The 26,158-nt window shown below is 47.1% G+C and overlaps 1 protein-coding gene across 1 annotated transcript in view; it reads right to left on the bottom strand.

The window, feature by feature from the left end:
• Positions 1–424: 424 nt before the first annotated feature.
• The window catches only part of LOC104852000 (1-phosphatidylinositol 4,5-bisphosphate phosphodiesterase gamma-2), a 102,873-nt gene continuing 77,139 nt past the window's right edge, over positions 425–26,158 (bottom strand). Inside the window, exons 22-32 of the mRNA XM_033757908.1 lie at positions 25,234–25,368; positions 22,376–22,556; positions 20,955–21,026; positions 17,416–17,525; positions 14,293–14,389; positions 10,262–10,328; positions 8,421–8,578; positions 5,179–5,281; positions 3,113–3,322; positions 1,551–1,696; positions 425–733 (exon numbers count right to left, since the gene is read on the bottom strand). Coding sequence (XP_033613799.1) covers positions 611–733; positions 1,551–1,696; positions 3,113–3,322; positions 5,179–5,281; positions 8,421–8,578; positions 10,262–10,328; positions 14,293–14,389; positions 17,416–17,525; positions 20,955–21,026; positions 22,376–22,556; positions 25,234–25,368 — 1,402 coding nt within the window. The 3' untranslated portion in view covers positions 425–610. The remainder of the gene's footprint in view (positions 734–1,550; positions 1,697–3,112; positions 3,323–5,178; positions 5,282–8,420; positions 8,579–10,261; positions 10,329–14,292; positions 14,390–17,415; positions 17,526–20,954; positions 21,027–22,375; positions 22,557–25,233; positions 25,369–26,158) is intronic.

Here is a 26,158-nt window from a genome sequence, read left to right as displayed (position 1 = left end):
TGAGAGAGTCAGAGCAGGAATCAGGGGGGTACAGAAGCTATCAAGGAAAAGTACACAGTAACCCCAAGCCTGGGCCTGAAGAACATGTTCTAGAGTTGTCCAGGGACCCAGCCTCATAGAGGAAGACACACAGCAAACTGCCACTTCCAGAAAGGCCCACTGGTCAGTGCCTGAGCTGTCCCTGGGCTGTTTCTGACCAGGAGCGGCCATTCTGTGCCCTAACAGGTCCCCAGCTCATGGACCCTTCCTGCTCCTTTTGTCTTTCCTGACCCAGGGGGCCAAGGCCAACCCATTCTTCTGAGTCAGCTGGAGCACATGCCCCTACTCTGGGTGTGTGCTGCAACTCAGCAGCTGTATCAGGTCTGGACTGTGGTGCGCAACAACCACACTAGTGCTATGTGCAGGGAGCAAAACTCTTGCCTCAGGCTCCTAACTTGAGTGACAGACAGCAGAGGGTACAAGTCCAGTGTATCCCATCTCCAAGCTGAACCACAGTGGACAAGAGGGGTCACTGAAAAAGCCTGGGCGACAAGAGTACACTCCAAAATCTCCAAAGATAGCAGCCCACATCGGATTCCACCCGCTCTGCATTTAGAAGAAAGAGCTGAGGCTACTTACTCACAACTGTTGTCTTGAACTTGTTGTTGTCATATTCCGCCCCACAAATTTCCACCTCTACAAAGGGACAAGCAATACTTCGTCCGGGCTTGGGGAGGTGGCGGGCACCAAGGACCTAGGACATGGATGGTTAAGTATTGGGGTTCTCCTGTCCCACAGAGCACAAAGAGCACAGCAGCAGGGGTTAGACTCAAGGAAATCAAAGCCAGCCTTGTGACCTGGAGAGGCTGGTAACCTGTGCTGTGGGTTCTGAGAGGTCCATCCTCTGACAGATGAGGAAATGGGGTTCCGTCGTGGTGGGGTCTCATAGGTCTAGCCCTGTGCTATCTGACTCAACAGGTAGGTCTCCCCTGAGCCCTTGGGCCTGAGTACTCATGCCCCGGCAGCACCTGCTGAGACATGGCACCACATTCCTGGATCTCCCAGAACCGGGAAGGGGACAGAACATAAGCGATCTTGCTGTGACTTGTCTTTTTTCAAGAAAGACCTTTGCTTGCACATGCCCTCTTTTTGAATCCCACGAGAAATGCATTTCATCTCTCTACTTTGTAAAACCTCTTAGCACATTCTATGAATACTGGATTAACTTAAAAAAGCTTTGACCCCCCCCACCAAAAAAAAACTGGCCAAAGGGCAGACAAACACTCCTCTGTTAAGACCAAGGGCCATTTCTGTGTTTTTTTCTCAGTCTTCCTGGCCTGAGGCCAATCTTACACGGACCCCAAAGACACAGACGGATACCTCACACTGCAGATGACAGGGGCAGGAACCAGGATGGTCAGAGAAGTTCCCTCTCTTTCCCTTTCCCCTGGAATGATCTACAGGTACTTGACTAAAGGTCCTAAGAGGTTGTCAGGATGTTGATGGTTTACAAGTGTTGCTGCCCTAGGCAGCGTGTGTGGCCCTCCCCCAGGAAGCATGTCCACCTCTACCTTGATGGTGAGTGTCATCTGGATCTTGCGCTGTGACTCTGGTGGCATTGGCTCATACTTCCCCGTCCGCATGATCTCAGGTTGCAGGACATAGCCTGTCCGCCCATTGAGTGAAAATAGTGCGTGATTCAGCTGCATGTACTTGTCTGGAAGCAGAGTGAGGTCTGTGAGGCCGACTCAAGGGCGCTGAGGGGTGTGCATCCGGGTACCTGGGTTCCCTATGATCATTTGGACAACTGGGCAAGTAGTATCTGACCCAAAGAAAATATGGGGTTTGGAATAAACAATCTCAAATGGGAAACCTTTCCAAATATAACACAAAATCTATAACCATAAAAGATGAAAAACAACAACAGCAACAATCAGAGTTAGTGGCACAGACCTATATAGTCTCAGCACTCTGGGAGGCTGAACAAGGAGGGTAAGTTCAAGCCCAGCCTCAGTAATTCACCAAAACCTTATCTCAAAACATCAAAAAATGTTTTGGGATGTAGCTAAGTGCTACTAAGGTTTAATCCCTTAGTTCCACCAAAAGAAATAACTAAGCCAATCAAGCCAACCAAGTAACTCAACCTAAGTAACTAAAATGATTGACTAACTTAACTAAAATGTCTACATAGAAAAAAAACTGCATAAAAAATAGATCTTTTTAGTTAAATTATACACATACATACATATACATTTTAAACCTCTTAAGTGCTATGATAAATGCTTGCTGTAAAAAACTGACCACATTAGATAAATCGGGTAAGATGCATGAAGTCTGCAGAAAAAAACACCGCAGATGCTCCCTAAATAAGCAAAAACTAGACTAGGTTAATATCACTCCTAAGAAAATGAAAAGCTCTAAAACTAGAGTCTAATAACAGTTTTCACTTAACAGAGAGGCCGGTGGTGGTGAACCTATGGTACACATGCCACAGTGGGCTGTTTGTATTAGTAACAGCCCTAAAAGGTTTGCCATCACTGAGATGGGCAAAGATTGAAAAGCTCAATAAAACCAGGGAGTGAGGTTACCCTAAGAGCCTATTCCGGGTTCGCCCAGTTGGTGTTCTCACACAATCTCTAGGTGGTGCTCTTTGACCAGTGTCTGCCCAGGCAGTTTGCAGAAATGCAAGCAATATGTGACCACCCTGCCCTTCTGAGACCTCTGTCCAGATGTTCAGGTGCAAGCTCCAGGAGGTAGCACGTGTGTAAGAGCCTGTGATGGGAAGTGACCTAGATGTGTCAGATAGATGACGGTACACTCATGGAATTGCACATGGCTTCAAAAATAATGTAGGGGAGGCCTTAAATACAAAAGTACAGAGCACTGTGATTTATCTCCCTAAGTTTGAATGTGTTAGTTTTCCCCAATACCTAAATATTTCTGGAGTCTTAGATGGAGCCCTCAAAGAGAAATAGACAGGAGGCCCCAAGATACCTAACACCTGGATCCAGCTGAGACTGAAACTATGAATTAATTCCCAGGCTTGCAATTACACCATCTAATGTGTCGCTCCTAAAGGAGACTGACTCAGTCTGTCACTGGTACCCACATAACTACATTCAAGTTCCTTTACCTGCAGTCTGGAAATTGAGCGCCACCATCTGGGAACCACACAGCCACAGACGAAAGGGATCATAGTTTGAAGAGTCAACCCTCTGTCCTTTCGGGTAGACGCGGGTCAGGCCCTTCTGATTATACCTCAAGAGATCCTCGGGCTTCTGTCTGATGATGCTGTCAGCCTTTGTCTCCACAAAGGAGCGGATTTCTCGGAAGTTGGGGTTCTCTGCACATAGAGAGGCGAGTCACCCTGTATTCTGTGCAGGTCTCCTCCATGCTTCTGCAGTGGTGGATGCTCAGGTTGGGAAAGGGAACCAGGAATCTCTCTTGACAAGACATCAGGGCTTGTGACCATGATGTCACAATTGGTACCACTGTGGATGTCTGCCCTTGGTGGTGGGAGGGTGCAGGGCGGGTCTCATACACTAAAAAGGGACCCAGCTTTCCCACAGCCTTTCAGTATAGACATACTATAACTTACTGTTTACAACTACTGTCATCTTTACACCGGAAAACACCAAAGTGGTACAGTTTTAGAATGAGGTGATGTCTTAGGCAAAAGCAGGAAGGTGGAGATCTTGGGAGTGAAGATGCAGAGAACAGATCAGCACCCTTAGCAATGATGCTAGAGATACCAGAATGAACCCAGAATCCTGGAGAAGTGGGAACCAACTGCCAGTGCCCACAGGAAGACATATGATCGGGGGCAAGGGCTTTGCCTGCATGAAGCCTCACTTCCATCTAGCTGTGGTGGGCAGCTGAGCGATAACCACACCTACCCTAGCTGGGTCCCATCCTGAGTGTCAGCATCTTCTGCTAAATGTCAAGGGGCCCAGGGACCCAGCTCTCAGGGTTAACAGTGGGATTTAGTACTATTCGTTTGGGATTGAGATCAAAGAGAGTTGCTCCAAAGCCCCAAAGAAGTAAAATATGAAAAGCATCATTAAAGAACTTGCTACTTTGGAAGATGTGGTAGAAGATCCACTTTTTACTCCCTTTGTGGTAGGCTAATGGTTCCCAAAACTATCAGTCAGGTCCTAAGGCCCCAAACATATGAATATGCTACATTAGATGGTGAAAGGGACTTTGCACATATGATTTAATTAAAGCATTTGAAATAGGGAGATTAACCTGGATTATCCAGATGGACCTACTGTGATCAAAGTGTGTTTATAATAGAAAGAAGAGATCATGGCCATGAGCCCACCCAGGAAGACAATGGAGTGGAAGGGGCACAAGCCAAAAGTCTGACAGCCACCAGAAGGTGGAAGAAGCAAGGAACAGATTCCTCTGGAGCCTCTGTGTTATGGCTTGTATCTAGATGTCCCCCTCTAGCCTTATGCAGCCATAGGTGGGGACCTTGGGGGATGGTTGGATTATAGTGTGGGATACTAGATGAGGTTGTGTGATAATTACATTGGTTTAGGATAATTCGTTTAGCATACTTCTGGGTGTGGATAATAGAAGTCCCACCCTGGGTATGGGTAGCAACAGTCAGAAGGCTTGTAGCCTGGATGGAATAAAAGGGAACAGTGGAAGGCAGGCTCCTGATGCTTACTGCCTTCTTGCTTACCCTGCCGTGAACTGTCGTCTTCTCTGTGATGCCCCTCTACTGTGCCACCCTGCCTTGGAGCCAGCCTACTATGAATTGAAACCTCTACTAACTCTGAGCTAAAATACACATTTCCTCTTCAACTTTGGGTGTCAGGTATTTTGTCTCACCTACAAGAGAAGTAACTAAAAGACTCTGGAAGGAGCACAGCACTGCTCACACCTCGATTTGGAACTAGATACTGAATTCAGCCTTCTGGCCTCTGGGATTGAGAGAATAAATGTGTGCTGTTTCCAGCCTCCAAGGAGGTAGTCATTTGTTACAGCAGCCATAGGAAGCCAGTCCTCCCTCTAATTGGGTTTTACCCCTGGGACACCAAAAGGGCCCTGTGGACAAACTCAAGCCGAGGTTTCTGCCAAGCAGTTGAGCTAAGAATGAGCAGGCAAACACTCACTGTGCTCTCTCTTGACATCAGACTCAAAAGGAGATAGTTCACCACAGATGGGGACAGGGTCACGGGGAAAGGTTACCTAAATCGTCCTTGGTTTTGCTGGTTGGTTTGCAGTAGACAACCAGGTCAGAGAGCTCAATGGCGATTGACTGGTTCTTCTCCCAGTACTTCATGTTGTTCTCCTGTGGAAACCCACCTTGATTAGTCAGCCCTCAGGCCGGCCCCTGAGTGACCCCACAGTCCTGCATCCCTCACCCTTGCACACTCAGACCTTGCAGAACCAAATCTTTTCCTGTTCTGAAGATAACCTTGCCTTCCTTTCTCTCTCCTTCCTCCCACTGTTCACAGTCTCCACCAGGTTGTTTCCACCCACGTCTGGTGTCTGGCTCAGTCTTGGCCATGGTTCTCAAAAGTAGATGGGGACCAGGATGGCAGAAGAGGAGACTTTTTTCATCTTGCTTAACCCTCTGCTCTCTGTCTCCCACCCTGTCCTCTCCCCTAAAACCGCAGTCATCAAATTCCAGTCCTGCAAACCTCGCAGCCCTGTAGAACAATGCACTTCACTCCCTATGCCACTGAGATGTGAGTAGCCTCCTTTTTCCTCTGACTCTGCCCATTGCTGCATGGTCCAGAAGGCCCAGACATGAACTCAAAGGTGCTTTCCCTTTGAGCAATCTCACCTTCTCACCTTCCCCCACAGCAGGACCAGCCTTTCACTCGGATCCTTGAGAGAATAGATGACAACCTTCACCATTTGGAAAATGCTCAGCACCAGGCATCATATGCTATGTGCTGGATGTATAGTGGCTAGGTTGTCCCACATTTTCACTGAGGTGCAGTTTACCTCCATTATACATAGAGAAATAGAGTATCTAACCCTAAACCTCACAGCCAGTCCATGTCAAGATCAGATTCTTCCATTACTGGCCCGATGCACAGTCCCTCCTCTTTCCCTACCTGTCGTGTATTATACTCGGCATTGCCCTTTACTCACTAGCAGCCACCAGTTCCTAGAGAAGATTTCAGTAGAATGCCTCCTGCATTCAGTGCCAGAACTCATACTCTGTGTGGCCTGAGCCACAGCAGGAACCTCTGGGCTGCTTGTTCACTGCCCATACGCTCCTCTGTGGGCCCACTGGAGTGCCATACTGGATCCCCACACCATCACTCTTTGGGAGGTGCCTGGAGACTCCAGCCAGGACTGAGAAAGGGGTAGTGAAGCCTTCAGGTCTCACCTAGCCTCAACAGAGTTCTGCCTTGCTCAGTCCTTCATCAGCTGTCCTAAACTAATGCCACTTAATGCTAATGCTACAACCTTGCCCCCACGAAGAGATCCCCTTGCACAGGAAGACACTGAAGGAAGCAAGTATGACAGGATCAGTGGTGATTTAGTTTGAGGTGACATAACAAGGGGGTTAGGATCGTAGGACTTGGAATCAAACATACAACTGACAAGTTACAGGGCTTCACTGTTTTTTTTGTTTTTTAACCTCAGCAGAAGAGAGTATCAGTTCAGGATAAAATGCCAGTTGCTTCCAAACTGCTACATGGTTACCCTCCTGCCCTGTTGATGTTGCCCTTTGGGCCAACACAGAACATGAAGCCATATGTTCTTGGTTAGTCTTCGGAAACTCACTGACTAGATGGATGTGAGTGACTGGTCTTTGCCATTAAGGTAGCTGGACACTGAAAACACAGGCCTCAGCAGGTACTCAGTGCATGTAGAACATGCCAGGGAGAAGTGGTAACCAGAAGTACAAAATGGAATTTTAAAAGTTAGATTTTCTGCCAGGCGTGGTGGTGCATACCTCTAATCCCAGCCCAGGAGGCTGAGGCAAGAGAATCACTGTGAGTTCAAGACCACCGTGGGCTACATAGTTCCAGGTCAGTCTCAAAAAGAACATTTTTTTTCTTTTAGCAATAAGTGATGTCTCCATACTTGTGGCTGGCTCACCATGTTACTGGCCATATAGGTTCATACATTAGCATTTGTTTGCTCACTGCTGACCAAAGTAAAAGAGGCCATTTATTTTGGTAAAAAGGAGAAAGAATTTATCCAAAGTCAGCACTGAGGAGATGGAGGGGCCTATTTGCCACATATCACTCTCTCCTCCAAGCTAGCTTTCAATAAAAGCCTGGCAGCAAGCTGACCACTTACCTCATGACAGGTCCCAAAGATAGCACACAGGACCTTCCCCCTTCCCCCCACAGCAGCTCCTCTCTCAGGGCGGATATGCCTGGAGCAGGAACTCAGTCACCTTTGCTGATCTCTGTCTTTAATCCTCAAAAGCAGTAAGAGGACCTTGAAAAGGGTTCTCATGACATCTTACCAAATGGAAAAACCAGTTAAGGAGGAATATCAATCAAAGGAAGCAAGAAACCACCTTCAACTTCTGAGTTTAATTTCTGAAACCTTCGTGCAACAGGAGAGGAGATGGTGAGCAGAGAACCTTCAAGTGCAGTGACATTCCTCCCCGTGAAGGGAGGTGGACAGTGCCAGGATGCAGCAGGCAGAGGGTATCCATCAACACCCAGCCTGCACCCTCCATGCCCTTTCTCACTGGGGGGTGACCAGCAGTAAGGTCCACAGGGACCATGCTAAGGGCTTGCTCACTATTGGTTTTCTCCATTCCCAGCTAGAAGGACCCAGAATCTCAACAGCTAGAGCATGCTCAGGAGGGTCATGTGCATCGAGGGGTGCCGTACAGATGGTGATGCCAGCTGCCCAACTGGCAATGAGGACACACCTAGAAGTCAAGGAGGGTGAATTCTGCAAAGGAAGCTCAGGGCAGGGGCATCCCCTCACGTGCCTCATCAGATCTACACTCCCTCAGAAGTGCCAGGAGGCAGGCGACACATCCCCGGCAAGGAAAGCAGAACAAACGCCCTGTGGACCACAATCTCATGGTCCACTCCAGGTGGCTCTGATGATGGGACAAGCCATGGAAGAACTGGGAGCTCCAAGTGAGGACCGGACTAGACCTGGGGATGGGGTAGCGGTGACAGGCCTCACCAAGGATGGCCCTTTGACAGGCTCTCTGTAGGATCTGGCATGGACAGGCACTCCAGACATGGAGTGTCACTGCACACTGAGCCTTCGATGCTTGGACTAGGCCCAGCTTTCTGGGGGGCCTTGGCACCCGCTTCCTCCACCTATATACCTCCTACCATCTATATCCATATTTCTTCCTCTTGGAATTCTGTGCAGCAGAATTCCTGGCCCTGCTCCTCCCGCCGCCTGGATCACCACAGTCCCAAAAGAGCTCCAAGACCCAGGAGAGGATGCCAGGCCCGCCTGTGCCCAGGTGAACAGTGGCTCACCTTGGTGTCGATCTTCCAGGTGATCTGCCGGATGCTCTGAAACCACTCAAAGAGCTCCTCCACCCTGTCCGTGGCAAATTCCACCGGAGGGTCACCCTGCTTCTTGGGCTCCAGGATGAAGACAAAAGGCTTCTGGTTTTTCCCCTGTGGGGCTTTCACTTTGGGAGAGGATAAGAAAAGCCCCGGTCAGCTTAGTAGAAGCCAACAGACACCAGCCATTTCTCATGAACCAACCCAGGCCTCCATCACTACAATTACGGTCAGTGCCACCTGGGTGGTCCCCTTTCCATTGGCCAGCGTTTGACTTCACACACGTGACCATTTATGGTCTCAGAGGGCTGAGTGGTGTCCTCTCAAAGATAAGTCCCCAGTCCTTGTGACTGTGACCTTATTTAGAAATAGGATTTTGCAGATGTACCTAAGGATTTTGAGACATCCCGGATGCTGAGGAAACCCAAAATCCAGGGACTGCTGTCCTCATAAGAAAGAGGACAGGGACCATGGAGACACAGACATGGGAGAAAGCCACATAGGTAGTGTGGAATGATACAGCCATGCAGTGAGACACACTGAGATTCTAGCCATCAGCAGAAGCCAGGAGTAGGATATGGAATGGGTTCTCTATACACAGAGCAAACAGTTATGTAAAAAAAATTAAGGTTACAGAAGGAAAGTCATCTAATCAAATTATTAGCTGAGATTTCTGAGCTCTTCATTGCTGGCGCAGTGTTCTAAGCAGACCACAGGCTATGTCTGTCTTGGTCCTGCCTCTGCCTTACTAGTTACTCATGTACTTTTCAGTAGTTAAAGTGGAGGCTGGTAGAGAAAGTAACACTTGGGAGGTGACACAATTCTTAGTGTCAAAGCTGAGGAGAAATCAAACTTGATGATGACTCCCTATCACCAGGCCACCTGCTTCTGCTCTGGAACTACAGAGAGAGGATCAACAAAAAATGAAATATAAAGTAAGAGTCCTGAATCCCCAGTCCTAGCACATCTGGGGACCTTCCAGGGACCTCAGGCAGGAACCATGGCAACTTTTGAGCTCAGTTTTGCTCATCTATTAATTAGAACAAAAGAAAAAAATCTCTTATCTATCCTGCTTGATTGCTGTAAGGAAAAACAACAGAATGGGCAATAAAAGTAAAAAGCAAAGCGTGGGCAGTGTAAGTAGGTAGGTTCTCAAGACTTGGGTCGTCCAAGCTCTAGAGGACCAGGTGCAGGGTTCCCCAGGAGAATCTCAGGAGTACAGGCCCAGGTTCAGAGAGGACAAGCTGCCTGCCCTTCTTGCCCTGAACTTTCTCTTATTTCTGCCATCCCCTCTTGTGGGTTGTGATGCTTGCAGTGCAAGCTCTAGACTTAAGCAGCCTGGTACAGTCACAGCCCTGTACTCCCACACAGTCTGTGCTCCAGCCATGCCTGCACTTCTCCCTCCCTCAGGGTCCGACATGGCCAGACTGGGAAGCTGAGGTTCACAGAGAGGTGACCAGGACATGGTCTCATAGTGACTAAGATGCAGAGCTGGGCAGAGAAGCTGAGACACCCAAATCCTGGTGCCACCCACCCAATGTCTTGGCACTTCCCAAAGCATGGGAAACAAAGGCAAAGCTCTGAAGTGATAGCCATGATGCTGGTAACAACACCAACAAATTGTCATCGGGTGCCGGCTGTGCACCAGACCAGGCTGTATACCACATTTTAGAGCTGAGCAGCAGACTAACATCATCATCCTCCAACCTGGCCCAGAATGTTTTGTTCGGCTGGTGAAGGAGCTGGGTCAGAGTCTGGGCTGGGCAGGCTCTGGGCTTGGTGGGAATCAGGTTTAGATTGTGTGCACGTACTGACGTTGTAAGTGTTGAGGTCCAGTATTCCTCTGCAAAGAGAACCTAGGGGGTTATCTTCGATAATCTGTGAAGAAACAAGACATAACTCATGGGGTCATACTGCGAATAATGAAAGAACAGCCCGTTTCCAAGCATACTGCTTAGCAGAGACTCCCTGTGGAACTGTTTAAACTGCATTTTCTACAGTCTTCATCCATTGGGAGAGGGCCAAATAACAATGCTTGGAGATGATGGGGCCGGATTGGTGAGCAGGTGTCCACAGGCTTATTATTTCATTGTTGCTCCATAAAACCATGGCCTGTCCAGGGCAGGTCTCAAAATATGCCCTAGACCAGTGATGGTGAACCTTTTGGACAACCGAGTGCCCAAACTGCACCCCAAGAACCATTATTTAATTGCCAACACTGCAATTAAACCTGAATACTGAGGTTTTAGTTGAGGAAAATCTGCTGGGGCAACTGCTGTCGAGCTGACAGGGCTCTGCTTGCCCTCTGAGGCATACGTGTCATATGTGTGCCACTACTGCTCTAGACATACAGCTGAATTACCATGAAACAGGGACTGTGTGGCCTGGGACATATCAGCTCAAGAGCGCTCTGGCTGCTTCTCTCCTGTGAACAAACAATGATGTTCTGCAGTTTTGTTCTTAGGTTTTCCCAGGCCCAGCAGCCTTTGCAGCTGAGATGGAGAGTTCGGTGGCGTCAGGACAGCTAGCCAGATTCTGCCCCCTCCTCTGTTGACACCACACACCATCCTCTGCTAGGCTGATGCTGATATGCAGGTAAGGACAGTGGGTACAGACACAGCCGTGCCTATCTGCAGTCCTTCCACCACGCCTTCACTTAGACTGTACCTCCCACCTGCAATCCCTCTGCTCTGCTATTGTCCTCCAACTTGGCTTCTAATCTCAAATAACCTTTCCGCCATGGATCCCTCCCAGACGGTCCCACTTCTTTAGGAAATAGATGCTAAAGGGACCCAAAGTCATCGTGTTATGGCTTGTATCTAGATGTTTTTCTAAAGCCTTATGTGGTTATAGGTGGAGCTCTTAGTATATGTGCTGCCGAAGTGAGCACAGGTGGAGCTCTTTTAGATGTGGCTGGAGCGAGAGTGTGTGATTGCTTTATGGTGTAATACTAAGATTAAAGGTGGGTAATTATTCAATTGGTTTATTAATTGTTTAGGCACTGCCTTAATCTCAGTAGCCTGGATATAAGAGACAGAAAGAGGCACTTTTCTTGTTTCTTGTTTTGCTACCTTCTGCCCTCCATGAACTGTTTCTCCTCTGCAGTGCCTATCTGCCATGCCACCCTGCCTTGGAGCCAGCCGATTATGTGTAAACTGTAAGCCAAATAACCTTTTTTTTTAAACTTTGGGTGTCAGGTATTTTGTCTTAACAATGAGAAAAGTAACTAACACAAAAGTTAGCACTGAGAGTAGAGTCATTGCTGTAACTATACCTAATCATGGGGCTTTAAAACTTGCTTGTAAAAGCATTTAAAAAGATTCAAAGATGTCAGCTTAAAAAAACAGCTCTGGGCCAGGGATTTAGCTCAGCAGCACCACACCTGCCTTGTAAGCACAAGGTCCTGAGTTCGATCCCTAGCACCAAAAGAAAAGAAAAGAACAGCCCTAAAAGTATTTAGGCTATACTTGGTTTAAAAAAAAAAATCTGGTCAGAGCTCAAAAGACCGAAATGTTGATAAAAATGATGACAATAAAGATCAGGCTCAAAAGGTTGCTACAAAAAAAAAAAAAAAAGACTTCATTGACACCAGACAGTATTTGTTATGCCTTGGCAAAGAGTTTGTTTACCTTTTGCTCATGTTCAAAAAACTCTGCCTTACATTAAGATTAAGGACCACAGACAAACCTGACAAAAACAATTTCAAGGCAGTCTAATGTTAAGGCCATGGCATATATACTATAAAGGGCTTTTAGCCAGATTTATGTTAAAAATAAAAAACAAAGAGCCCAACAAAATGATTTTAAATGCTTTAAATTTGACCCCACCCCATCCCCAAAAAACCTCTAGTAAAGTTACATACTACAAAAATGAAACAAACAAAAAACCCTAAAGGCATCACAAAAAAACTGGACTCCACCTTTGGAGCCTCAGGTTGCAAAGGTAAAAAACTTAACTTACAAAACAAAACAGCCTCAAAAGCACCATGTTCCAGAATGGCAAGAGCCTAAAAAAAATTGTTCCTCGAGATTTAGTTCATAGACACGAAACCTCTACAGCTAAAAAAAAAAAAAAAAAGGCCTGGCTACTGCTCCAATTGACAGTAAACCTTGACATCCATATGGTGCTAGTTTTAGAAACATACAAAATACAAAAGTTGTGCGGTCAAAAAGGCTTCCACCCAGATTTCAAAGAAAGGCTAAGAGGCCAAACATTATGCCCGTAAAAAGACAGTGTATAGCCAGGCGTGGTGGCACTTGCCTGTAATCCCAACACTTGGGAGGCTGAGGCAGGAGGATCTCTGTGAGTTTGCGACCAGCCTGGGCTACATGAGTTTCAGATCAGTCTCAGCTACATAGTGAGACCCTGTCTCAAAGAAAAAAAGCAAAACCATAAAACCAAAGATACAATAGAGTCCCCAAAAGTTTAAAAAAGCAAAAAACGTAGACTGTCTGAAAAAACTATAAAAACAAAAACAAAAACAAAAAACTCTCAAAAGTGCCCCCACAAACTGTAAGGGCTACAGCCACCAATAGTGCCATAAAGGCAAAGCCACACAAACCCTTTACAGTTCACAGCTCACTACACATTGCCTCAGATAATACACATAAAACCACAAGGCTTAATATTTTCCCTGCTGGATTTTAGGTTTGCTTTGATCCCATTCCTTTAAATCTCCCTATTTACAGCTTTAAAAATAATAATCTTGTGCTATGACATGTTAAAAGTGCTTAGCTTTGTTTTCGTTTATACAGGGATTTATAACTCAGTTTGCCTTAAATCTCAGAAAGAACGTTAGATTTAAACTTTTCAACACTGCTAAAAGTATTAAGACTTTACCATAGACTTAAACATAGCCTAAATGCCTTTTACATTTAAAAATATACATAAATCTTTGGGGCAGAATGTTAATGGTTTATGTCTAAATTTCCCCTCAAATCCTCATGCAGTCATAGGTGGGGCTTTTTCAGAGGCAGCTGGATCGAGTGTGTGATTGATTTATGGAGCAATTTTAAGACTAAGGGTGCTAGGATTAAGGGTGGGTGATTCCTGAATCCACTGATTGGCTTGGCATCACCCTACTCCCGGTAGCCTGGATACAATGTAAGAGATAGAAAAAGGCTTGTCATGTCTCTTGCTTGTTTTGCTACCTTCTGCCCACCTTGAACTGTTTCTGTTTCTCCTCTGCAGTGCCTCTCTGCCATGCAACCCTACCTTGGAGCCAGCCAGTTGTGGACTGGAACCTCTACAAAATGTAAGCAGAATAAACCGTTTTTCTTTTAACTTTGGGTGTTGGGTGTTTTGTGTCAGCATTGAGAAAACTCACGAACACACCTCATTACAAAGAGTCATCCCTGGTGCAGAGCGGTCATGGTGAAAATGACTGCTCACCGAGCCTTCTGGGTAAAAGGCAGCTGGGGATAGAAACCTGGTTGCAGAGTCCCCAGAAAGGCCTGGTGTCACCAGTGAGGCCCTTCGCTTCCTCACACCACACACCTTCTGAGCGTCTGGCTGTCCAAACCCTGTGTGTCTCATTTGCAAGCTGCTTTGAGCAAAGGACAAATTCCCATTTGACCATTTTGCTCTGGTGGGAATTCTCCCTCGTACTTTCTCTCGCCTTCCAGCCCAACAGTCTGATTAACACATGACTGGCTTGTCATGGTGACTTTGGCCCACAACAACTTGGTGACATTCCCAATTTCCATGTCACTGTCTACTCTGCTCTGGAAAGCCTCAGAGACCACAACTTGTAAGTGTTAAAATTCACCCCTTCCCCATGGCTCAGGGGACCCCAAAACAGCCCCGGCAGGTCCTTCCTAAGAACGTGAGCGGTGAGACTCACCTGCTTTTCCAGCTCCTCCCCTTCTACCGTGGAAATGTCCTCCACGTAGTTGGATGGGAAGTACTGCTGGATTCGGGTGCCATAGTCTCCTTTCCACCTGGTGGGAGAGAGGGCATTAAAGTCCTAGCAGTGCTGCTCAGAGCCCCAGCTGCTGGCTCGGTGCCAATGAGGAAAAAGTGCCCAAGTGGCCAGATGACCAGGGGGACGCGTGCCTGGTGCTACTCAGCCAGGCACCACTCTTGCACCTTTCTCACGGAGCTCAACCCAAGACACAGTCAGCCCACGGCTGCCTCAACACCACCGAATGTGGGCCCTACCCACTCCCCACACCCACTCTTGGCAGACCCTTTTCCTCCTTCCAACCTGTCCATCTCGTGAGCCCCTCTCTGCAGCCAAAAGCACCTGTGACCGAGCCCTGGACGGCTCCTGAGCCTCCAGGACCCAGACTCTAGCAGGCGATCCCGGCCCGGCATGCTCTGACCGAGGACTGCAGAACTCAAATGTTGCCTTTGCTCCACACTACTCCCTGCCCTTGCCAGGCTGCCTGGCTCCCTTCCTGTCCGCCTTCCTCCTACTGACCACTGAAGAGTGTGCCTGTTTCCTTCTGCAGGACATCTTCCCTGACTGCTAGTGGGGCTGGGTGCTCCTCCTCAGTGCTTCTCATTGTCCTGGTCCTGGGCCTTTCAGAGCAGCCACGCCTTCCCCTGTGTGCAGCCTACAGCCTACCTTTTGTTTTGCCCCTTGTTTTTGAGTGAAGAGGAATTCTCTGGGGCCACATAATAAGATATCTAATACAGTTAACGTATATAAGTAGTAAAACTTCCTTTAAAATTTTTTTCATTATAACACTTTTTAAATGAAGGCAAAAAATCCCAAGCTGCTGCCTTATATCTAACTTGGAACTATACATCTGGCTCCCCTCTGCTTGAGACCTCCTTGATCTTCCTCATGGCTGTGCTGGGCGGAAGCACTTAACTGCTTGGCTGGAATAAGCTGAGCAAGGACTGATGATCAGTACCATTCGCCTAGTAATGTCACTGTCACTCCTTTCCACACCCCCTTCACCTTCCTTTCTCCTGACCTACCTCAGGCAAAGGCTGGCTGTGTTTACAGGGACCCTTTGCATTTGCCCAAGGTGGAGTGGTTTGTACCTGATACCCACATGTAATCACAGCATTTCTGTTCCTCTTGAAAGTCTTGGTGTGAAGAAAAAATGTTTGGTGTCCCTCCCTGTCTGTGTGGAACCCAGTTCTCCATGTTCTGATGCAGAAGCCCCACTAGGGGGTGCCGTCTGCACCAGAATGAGGATGATGAGGTGAGCTGCTTACGCCACTGTTCCCTTGACAAGGGAACTTACACTGGTGTCTTAGTTCAACCCAAGACAAAAGCCTGAGAAACTTGAGGAGCTGCCTATCAGAGGCATAGGAGGGCAGAAGGACACACCAGACAGCTGGGGGACTGGGAGTTGTTACAGGAGGGTCATGAGGGGGCAGTGGCAGCCTGGAGACCCACTTCTGGTTTTGCCAAGCAGAGAGGAGTAATCCTGGCGAAGCCAGGTCCTTGAATTGGGAGAAGCGGACGGACAAGACCATTGCTGGAAAACTGGGACTAGGGGCCAAACATGGAGGGCCAGGGACTCAGCAGGGACAGAGACACCAGCAGAGAGGCCACATGGGGCAGCCCCAACTTCCTGCTCCATCTGCAACAGAGAGCTATGACCTGCTTTGGAGTCTGGGACCCAGGGAAGAACAGCTCTGGGACAAGAAGGTTCTCCTGACTTTAAAGCAAGTTTAGAGTCCCTGGCGAGGGCCCCAGAAGGAGCATGGGAAAAGGCCCCCATGTAAATATAGTTACACTGTGGGCTCTGGGGTCAGAAGCCTGGGTTCAGATCTCAGTCTACTGTCTTACTTACCCTGGACAAGTTACTACACTTCTGTGTACCTCAGTTCCTCATCCATAAAGGCTTGTGTGTTCAGAGTGGAGCTTTGGGGGGTGATTGGATCATGAGGACTTCAACCCCATCGTGGATTTACTCATCGTTGTGTCCATAGTTTGGTGGCACTGGGACGTGACAGAAACTCAGGAGGGGGGGCCTGGTTGAAGGTAGTAGGTTATGGAGGTGTGGCTTAAGGGGCTACGTCTTGTCCCTGATCCTGTCCTCTCCTGCTTTCTCTGCTTCCCAGCTGCCTGGATGGGCCGCTTCCTCCTGTACCCTTCTGCTGGGATGTCTGCTGTCGACCACTAATTAAAGCTGAGCCAAATACATCTTTCCTCCTTTAAAGTGATTTGTGTCCAGGATTTTGTCCCAGCAACAGAAGATAACGCCCTGACCTCATCAGGTCATCAGGGGATTGAATAAGCTTCTAAAGGAAGTGCTTAGAACGGTACATGATATATCAAAGCTCAGCACGAGCTGCTGTCGAGATTTCTAAGTCTGGTTCAGTGACCTCGTGGGAGGAAGAAATGTGGTCTGGCCGGGTGCTGAAACCTCTGCCATGGTCATGGTTAATGCCAAGTTCTCACGGATCTCACACTCAGAATCTCTTGCCCGGGACCTCTTGACGGGCAGCAAATTTCTCTTCCAAGGTGAAGAAAGAGAAGAAGAGACTACTAGCAAATATGAGCAAACCCAGGCCCCTGTGCCCTGAAAATGTCCTTGCTTCCATGTAGGACGGGGCCCTGGACCGGAGCACATGACTAAGCAATAGTGTAAGAACTGGAATGGAAGGTAATGTGCAGCCTTGTGCCACGGGAGGAGCCTGCAGCCGTGTGACCCTGGAAAGCCCTGGTGGCCGCATCTGTGAAGTGGGGACAGTCACAGTCGCAACTCCTCAGATTTGGGTAGCTGTGCATGACAGCAATCCGCAGAGTGCTTGGGACACAGGAGCCCTCCGTGAACAGTGCTGCTGCAGCTGCTGAAGACACAGCACACGGTGATGCAGAACGTACGATATGTTCGCTATCAACGCTTTACCCTCTTTCCCTCATGGAGGACGCCCTGGGCCACCTTCCCAGGGACTCAGCACGACAGATCAACACCAGCCCAGGGGGGCTCAGAGCTGAGTCAGCACGTGTCACCAGCAGAAGAGGGAAATCAAGGCCACCAGCCCCAGGCAGCCTTACCAGCCCCCGGGTTCCTTGGATACGTTGTGGATGAGGGCGCCGCGGCAGAAGCTCAGCTCGTCACTGCGCTTGGCTTTGTAGTCATACAGAGCTTTCACAGTCCTCTGAGGCTTTCGGAGAAAACAGGAGGGAAAAGGTCAGGCAGGTGACAGGAGCCCAAGAAGCCAGCTGCAGTGCTAGAACCATTTTCTTGTCATTTGGGAGCTGGAGGTGGCAGATACTGGGGTTCCAGAGCTATCTGCTTATGAGGATCTGGCATTGCAGAGGAGCCAACCCCTCCACCACCACCACCACCCACCCCACCCCACCCCCGACAAAAATAAAGTTCAGACAGGGAGTAGGGATGCGAGTGGACTGGCCCGGTCAGCTGAGGACACTTGGGAGTGACAACACTGCTTGAGATACTCAACAAAGAAAGGATTTTCCTTTCAAATTAAGCCACAACCACCATCTCTGAAGTCGTCGGGGACTGTCATTCTCACCTCTGTCAGAGGTTCAAGGGCAGCTGTCCTGGCTGTGCCAGGGCTTTGCCACTATTCTGACCTAGGCCAGCTATCTGCTCAGCAAGACCCTGCATTCTGCAAGGGCAACTGAAGTAAGATTCATTATAGGTGGGCTCTGAGTGGGCAGGGAGAGAAAGAACATAACCAAGATAAAGCTTTTCTTCAACACCTGCCAGACAAGCATAAACCATGCCAAAATGCATACCCGTATGGCAAGAAAATATTCACAGAAGCCTCAAAAATCATCAGATTCCCAGGATCAGTGGCTTTCCTCTCGTCCTGCCCAAAGGAAATGGGAACAGGAATTCTTGGAGTCAGGTAAACTGCTCCTGAGATGGGCAACAGAATCAGACACAGGTTCAAATCACTGAACTGCTGGTTCCTGTGTAAGCTGAAGGTTTTCTGAGCCTCAGCTTCCCCATCTCTGAAATGGGGGTTAAAATTTTACATATTCCCCAGGACTGCTGAGACTATTGAGGTAATACATGTAATGACAAAAGGGACAAAGACATGAATTGCTTGTGTTCTCAACAAGGTCAAAGCCCAGCTGTAACCCTTTTTACCCACAGCATGTCCTGTACAACCACCTGGATAAGGAGGGAAGAGGTGATACCGCACCCATTTCAGGGATAAGGAAATGGGGTTATAAAGAAATGACACACCTTTCCCAAGGTGACACAGGTGGTGAGTAGCCCAGCTCAGAACTGAATTAGTTAACATGACTTGTCCCTATAGTTTACAATGTTCCACTGAAACCACTATGCGTTTTCTGCTGTGGGAACTTCCAAGTTGAACCCCTCAACCTCTGCCCTCCCTTTTCTCCTCTACATGCAGAAGGGATGGATTCTACCCAGGATGGACACAAAGATGAAAGCCTGTCTCTATGCCCCAGGCTCGGACAGCTGGTGGCAGAGGGGGTTCCAAACATAGTAGGCAGACCTTCTGCAAGGAGAAAGTCTCCAGCCTATCAGATGGCAAGAGATGTCCTCGTAAGGTGCAGTAACAACCCTCCCATCAGATCACCAAGTGGCCATGGGGCATAGTCAGTTGACCAAGAGGACACACCCCAGAGCCAGCCTGCCTCTGTCCAGACCCAGCTCCACACCACAGCTGTCCTTCGTAATTATTTGACCTCCATATATCTGAATCTCCCCATCTGTACAGTAGGTGCCAAAACAGGACCTGCTTTGTGGAACTGCAGGAAGATTAATTAGCTAACTATGGCCAAGTGCTTAGAACAGTGCCAGTTGCGTGGCCACTAACACAGGGTACCTGTTATCATTGGTCTGCTCCTTCCAGTTCTAAGAACTGAGAGGGGAAACGCAAAAGATCCCCAGAACCTTGTGCATGAAGAAGTTCCTTTCAGTATTAACTAGGAGAGCAAACCTAGGGCTGACCCAATGGCCGTCGACAGGGAAATAGCCAAGCTGGCCGTCACCAGAATGTTCTTCAGCATTAAAGCCATGTTAAAATCCCAGTCTCTGCACCTCATCCGGATCACCCAGCGTACCAGGAGTGACAAAACAGCCATGAAAATCCCCAGGGGGGAAGACTACAGGGACAAAGCAGCAAGAAACAGAGCAGGGTAAAAACGGCAGGTAGGGGGCAGTGAGGACCAGCAGACAAGGAAGACCCCAAAATGCACCAGCTACCCTTAGGGATGGCAAGGCCACGGCCGATTCTTTTTTCCTTTTTCCGATGTGCTTTCGGTAATTGTTACTGCACTTCTCAAAACAAGAGTAGTAATTTTACTTTGAGGTCCTCATTCTACCCTGGCAGCATAACAGCAAGCTCAGCATAGGCTCACGTTGTAAGGGGCCTGCTTGGTTTATACAGGAAGGTTTATTCTACAGCTCGGTTTAACAATTCTCGTGTTAGGCGATTTCACATAAAACATTCAGATTTCTAGCTTATGCTGAGAAGGTAGAAGACCTGGCCTGTCCTCTCAGAAGTTAATACCAGCTGAGGGCATCTACCCTTGAGGTGGAGGACTGTCCCTCAGATGATCATGGTCACCCATACCCTGCCACCAGCTGACATACCACTGAATACCAGCTGCCACTTGTCACCAAACTTTAACTCTTTTTGTAATGTTGTGGCTGAATCGAGAGACTGAGAAATATTTCTCTTTTGTGAATGGCTCAACTCACCTGTGTTATCTGCCTGACCTTCAGGGACATTTGAGTTGGCAGCCTTGTTTTATGAAATTATGTTTAAAAGGAAAGAGAGACACAAAAGCAGTGCAAAATAAGCTCCAGATCCACTAGCCCATAAAGAGAAAGTCACGCAGTCTGCTTGACGTTCCTCTTGAGGGCCGCAGTTAAATCTGCAAAACCCCTGTCTGGGGAAGAGGTGGCCTTGTCATTACCCAAACTGCTTACTTATAATAAAATATTTTACTACTAGCAAGTGCCCTTCCCACACAATTTAAGGGTTCATTTTTTGCTGAAGATTTGCATTGGATAAGGACTATAAATTTTAAAGAACATTGTGTCTAATTTCAATAGGGCCCCCTGCTAAGTGAGTGCTGTATACTAATCAGAGGCCAGACAGAAAATGTCCTTATACTGCTGGCTCAGACTAAGCTTGAGATAAAACTGCAGCAAGGAGGAGCTGGAGGCTAAAAGCAAAATCCATCCCTACCTGCGGGAAACTTCAGGACAGAGGCAAAGTAGGAATCTGGGATAACATTTGCATCACACGGAAGTCGGTGAACCAGATAGAATTTATAAACACCGCAGGCTCAGTCAGCGAGTGAAAAATATACAGAAGACTTTTGATTGTAAGCCATTTGGGCTGATACTGGTTCATCAAACCTGAGAGTTGTAGCAGAACACAGCTGCATTTGGATGGAATTCTGTTAACCTTTTCCGTGAAACTGTATTTACTATAATTGCCAGTCATTTCTCCTTTTAAAAAAATTTTTTTAGCCAAACTTTCTAGAATGTTCTCTTGCTTTGCTATAATTGCTACGGGGGAAAGGGGCCGGGCCTGGAATCCACATTAATCTCATGATGATAAGGATCGGCACCGTACCATAGAAGGGTTGATCTCACTTGGATCCACATACATCCTGCTGACGTCATAGAGGGAGTTTATGTCTCTTTCCTGAAAAAAGAACAAAGAGGTAAATGGAACAGCCTATCTTCCTGAAACAAACAGCCCTTGTACCCAGCATAGCTGCAGGTCTTCCAGTTCCTTGTCTTTAGGTACAAGGCCTAAAAACCTCATGAATTTTCTGTGACCCATGGCTAGACAGTAAGAAGCAGTAAAGAAGTTTCCCCAAATTTACAAACAACCCCAAGTCAGGAAGGCCCCTATGCTGGCCTGCTGAGAACCAGACACTGTCTATTCCTCTGGGAAAACATAAACCCAAAGCTGCCATCATATCCTAGAGCCCACTGTGTGCCTCTCTTGTTGACTCTGCTACATTCAGACAGCACGCAGAAACTTGCAATGCCACAAAGCCACTGTAGCAGTAGTCACACCCAGAAACTGGCAAGTGCCACCCACCAGGGCCTTTCCCCAGGAATGTCACCAGTACCCTGCTGCTAAAGCTGCCACTCCCGCCTCTGTCCTCTCTCCCCCCCCCTTTCCCCGGTGCCTTCCTGTTACCCTGCAGGGTCACGCCAGCCCACTCCTACAACCAGCTGCTCCTCCCTTCTCACTTCCCCAAGGCCTCTCCCCTTCCATCCTCTAATGGTGGCCTTTTCTGACCACCCCAATGTACTGTGGTGCCCCCTTATCTCAGGCTACCCATCCCTGTTTCTCCCCTGGAATTCCTGCTGCCCAAAAATACTCCTCTTATGTCACTGCATTCTTTCTCCTCTCTGGGTCCTGACTCTCCCAGGGCAAATGAGAAATGAGAACCATGTTCTGGCATATGGTCAAGGCCCAACAAATCTCTTCAATAAACGAATGCGTTCATCTGATAGGAAGTGAGACACAGTAACTATATCAGGTCTCCTCTTCTAATAGTATATTGGGCCCCCTTTGGACCTGCAGCCTTACTTAGCTCTACCCCCACTAATTCAGCCATTCCAGCTTCCAGGTTGGGCCTTGAGGCAGTCTCCCTCTCACCTAAGGACCTTTGCACCTGCTGTCTTCCTCTAGAAGGCTACAGGGCTTACTCCTCAGTGAGATCTTCCCAAGCCTCTTGAAAAATGCAACATTTCCCCCATCATTCTAGATCTGTTTATCCCCCTTCCCGTTTTTTTCCTTAGCACTTATTACCATCTTCCACTTAACAATGCTATTTTCTTATTTCTTTCTTTCGTACTATTTTCTTATTTAATCCTCTTCTCCCCAAGCTATACTAAGTACCATGTAAGCAGGATCTGTGTCCACTGCATCCAGTTTTGTATCCCCAGGACCTGGAGCAAAGCCTTATACACAGCAAGTACTCATTAAAAGTTTGCCCAATGAAGGAACCAAGCCAAGGGCACAGAACCACCTACCATATTATAGCGCTCCAGGAGCTCAGGGGTCACAGGGTAGCGCAGCCGCATCTTTCGGTAGAGGGTGTGTTTCTCGTAGTAACTGACTAGCTCCACCAAGCTCTCGAAATAGGCAGACGTTCCCAGAACAAAGTGATGGCCATCCCGGTTAATGCGACAGTGCTTCACCTTGCCCCTGGCCCTGGATAGGGAAACCACATCGGGTGACATGCCGAGATTCTAGTGGCCATGGAATTGCTATACAAGCTCTGCCCATCAGACACAACCTAATTACCCATTGTGAGGAAGTAGGAGGATAAAGAGTGCAGTCCTCCTCTGGAACACAAAACAGCATTTAAAAAATGTGGCCTTTTCAAAGCAGATCTGGATGAGCCAGTATCTCAGACTCAAGGCCAGTTCCTCCCTAAGGACAGGACTTGACTGGGAACATCATAGGCATCTAGAACAGGGCTGGCAAACTATGGCCCTAAGCCAGATCTTGCTCACGGTGTATTTTTGTAAATAAAGTTGTACTGAAATAACCACCATTCGTTGATTTTACAGAGTGACCTTTTTCTCCCTAACACAACAGAACTGCATGGTTGGAACAGAGACCATGTGACCTGTAAAGCCTAACCTATTTGCCTATTGGCCTTCCCAGAAAAGATCTGCTGATCACTACTCTAGAACTCTGACCAGGGATTCCAAAATCCTTAAATTTTGCCTTCCATGGCCAGACATGGTAGTAATGAAATTGGTTTTCTAAAAGGAAATGAGGTCAAGCATTTGGCAAGGTGGTGCGCCTACCTGTAATCTCAGCTGAGACAGAAGGATCGAAAGTTCAAGTTCAGCCAGGCAAATTAGTGAGACCCTGTCTTAAATTTTAGGAAATAAAAAAGGCTGAGGATGTAGCTCAGTGGCATAGCACTTGCTTAGCATTCGTGAGGCCTTCAGTTCAATCCTCAGTACAGAAAAAGAGAGAGGGGGAGGGAAGAAAAAAAGGAAAGGAAATGAGTCATTTTGAGAGAAGAGGAAGGACCAAAAAAAGAACAGAATACTCACATATACGGACCATAAGTTATGTTAAAAGTTTAAGGTGATGGATATGCTGAGTTAATCACAACTCAATGTATAAATGAATCAAAACATCACGCTGTACTTCAAAAATATGCACAAATATGTATCAACTTAAACAGTCCTTAAGAAGAACTGAAGAAACTTGGCAAGTTCAAAGAGGAAATGACCCAAAAAGATAATGCAACCAACATACAAACTGACCAATTTAAATACAGGAGAAACAAATAAAAATTGGAAGAGTGGACCAAAATTAACATGAATGACAAATTTATCAGACAGACACTATAAAAATGTGCCAGACAGAAATACAGAAGATAAAAAGTATAGAATTCATGAATTGTAGAATGTGAAGATAAGGTTTCTAAACTTGAGGATAAAATGGAAAATCCTGACAAATTACTCAGAGAAGTCTTAAAAATGTTAAGAAAAACTCATTCAACAGCTAATTAAATGGCACTAAAAAGACTAAGGATAATTAGAAACTAGACATCGCACAATAAAAAAATCTTTCTAGAAATCATAAAATGTTCCAAGTATGAGGAAAGATTTCAACATACAGGTTAGGCTTACAGAAAACCAATTAACTGATGGAAAAAAAAAAGCTCCCAGAGCCAGGGATTTAGCTTAGTGGTTCTCCTACCTGGCTTGCAAGTGCAAGGACCTAAATTCAATCCCCAGTACCAAAACAAACAACCCTCCCAAAAAAACAAACAAAAAAGCTCCCCACAACACATCATATTCAAAACAGATGTCCAACAAAAAGACAATCTTAAAAACTCAGAAAAGCAGAACATCATGTATAAAGTAAATCCATTAAGAATACGGCAGACTTCTCAACACAAATTTTAAAGGCTAGGAGAGCTTGCAGTGAAGTATTTCCAGCTCTTAAAATCAACTTCCAGTTCTGATTAATGTCCTGCAAATTTATCTTTCAGAATTGATGAAGAAATAAGGACATTCCATTACAAGAACAACTGAAGAGACACATGAACCCAAACCAGCACTCAAAAAAAAAAAAAAATCCCAGAGTCAATGAAGTTAACAAAGCACCCCCACCAAATCAAATGAGATGAAACTATCAAGCAAGGAAAATAATTTTAAAAGTATAGGAGCTATCAACAGAAAAAGAACACAATGACAAATTAATACTCAGTAATCATAACTCTATGAAAATGGCCTCAACTCCCCAGTTAAAAGACACAGATTGGCAGACTGCATGAAAAAACCAGAATCCAAAGCCGGGTTTGGTGGCATATGCCTGTAGCACTAGGGAGGCTAAGGCAGGAGGATCGCTGTGAGTTCGAGACCAGCCTGAGATACATAGTGAGTTCCAGGTCAGTCTCAACTACATAGTGAGACCCTGTCTCTAAAAAAAAAAAAAAAAAAAAAAAAAAAAAAAAAAGAATCCAGGTACGAGATCCCAGTGATGAATGTAACTACTATATACCTAAAATGTACCAATAAACTCAATGAGGAAAAAAAGATCCAACAGTCTACTGCATTCAGGAAACTTGTCTAATCCAAAAAGAAGTTCATAGACTAAAAATCAAACAGGTTCAACCCCAGCCTCTTCTGTGTGCTTCTTTCTGTAAAGTACTCCCCACTGTGCGTCAGTCTCTACCTTGGAAAAGCACAGATAATGCAAATGCCACAGTACTGTGTGTGTCGGAGCCTACCGGTATGGGCTGCTTTGGCTGTCACTGCTCTTGTCACACTGCTGACATCCAAAGCTCCACCCTCACTCTCACATTTGTCCCTCCTATGCCTCCTCCAGCAAGTGTATGTCCCTGTGTGGTGCCTACCTGAAGGTGATGGCGTAGGAGTCCTCTATGCCTTCATGCTTCTTTTCCCGCTTCCGGATGAGGAAGGCTCCATCTCGGGGTATCCTCATCAGCATGTCCTCCGCCTCTCCACGGCTCAGCCCGTCGTAGTACCACCTGCACCCAGGCAGGAAAATGGCCAGGTAAGAGCCCTTGAGGCTGCCAGAAGCCACTACAGGAGACAGAACAGTGGGCTCCAGGGATAACTGGGACTTGGCCCTGGAAACAGCCATAGAAGTCGCCGGCAGACCTGCCCAGCTGAGATGGTGGTTTCTTTTCTTTTCTTTCTTTTTTGGTACCAGGGATCAAACTCAGGTCCTTGCACTTGCGAGGCAGGCAGCGGAACCACTGAGCTAAATCCCCAGCCCCAGAGATGGTGGTTCCTGAAAAGAACACTAGGAGACCAAGTGGATCTGGGTAGAGCCCAGGGAATAAATCCCCTTAGCCTCACCCATTTATGCCACCAGTGCTTTGCAGGCCACCTCCAAGGGGCCTATTCCCATCTTTGAGGAAATGGAGGTGAACACACCCAAATTTAGAAGGCATTTTTTCGTTTTTAGTTATTAAGACATAAAATAGCACATTTATAGCAATCCATATGAAAATGTAAAAAGTTGCTGTAAGGCATTTGGCTTCCTTCAATGTGCAAATTTTAGTGATCTGCTTCCAAATTATTCATTTCCACAATGGATTGACCTTCAGCAAAGCATAACTTGATACACGCTTCACTGTGTAAAGAAATGAAGGATGGGGCTGGAGATTTAGCTCAGTGGTTCTGCTGCCTGCCTCTTAAGCACACGGACCCCAATTTGATCCCTGGTATCAAAAAAGAAAAAGGGAGTACTCTTGCTATCATTTTCTTTTCCTTTTTCTCTGTCAAATAAATCGGAAGGCGCTGACAATCAGA

The sequence above is a fragment of the Fukomys damarensis genome, unplaced genomic scaffold (genome assembly GCF_012274545.1).
Source record: "Fukomys damarensis isolate Sample0158 unplaced genomic scaffold, DMR_v1.0_HiC HiC_scaffold_32, whole genome shotgun sequence".
In the NCBI taxonomy this organism is placed as follows: domain Eukaryota; kingdom Metazoa; phylum Chordata; class Mammalia; order Rodentia; family Bathyergidae; genus Fukomys; species Fukomys damarensis.
The sequence above is the reverse complement of the archived record's forward strand: the minus strand, read 5'-3'. Positions and strand labels throughout refer to the sequence as shown.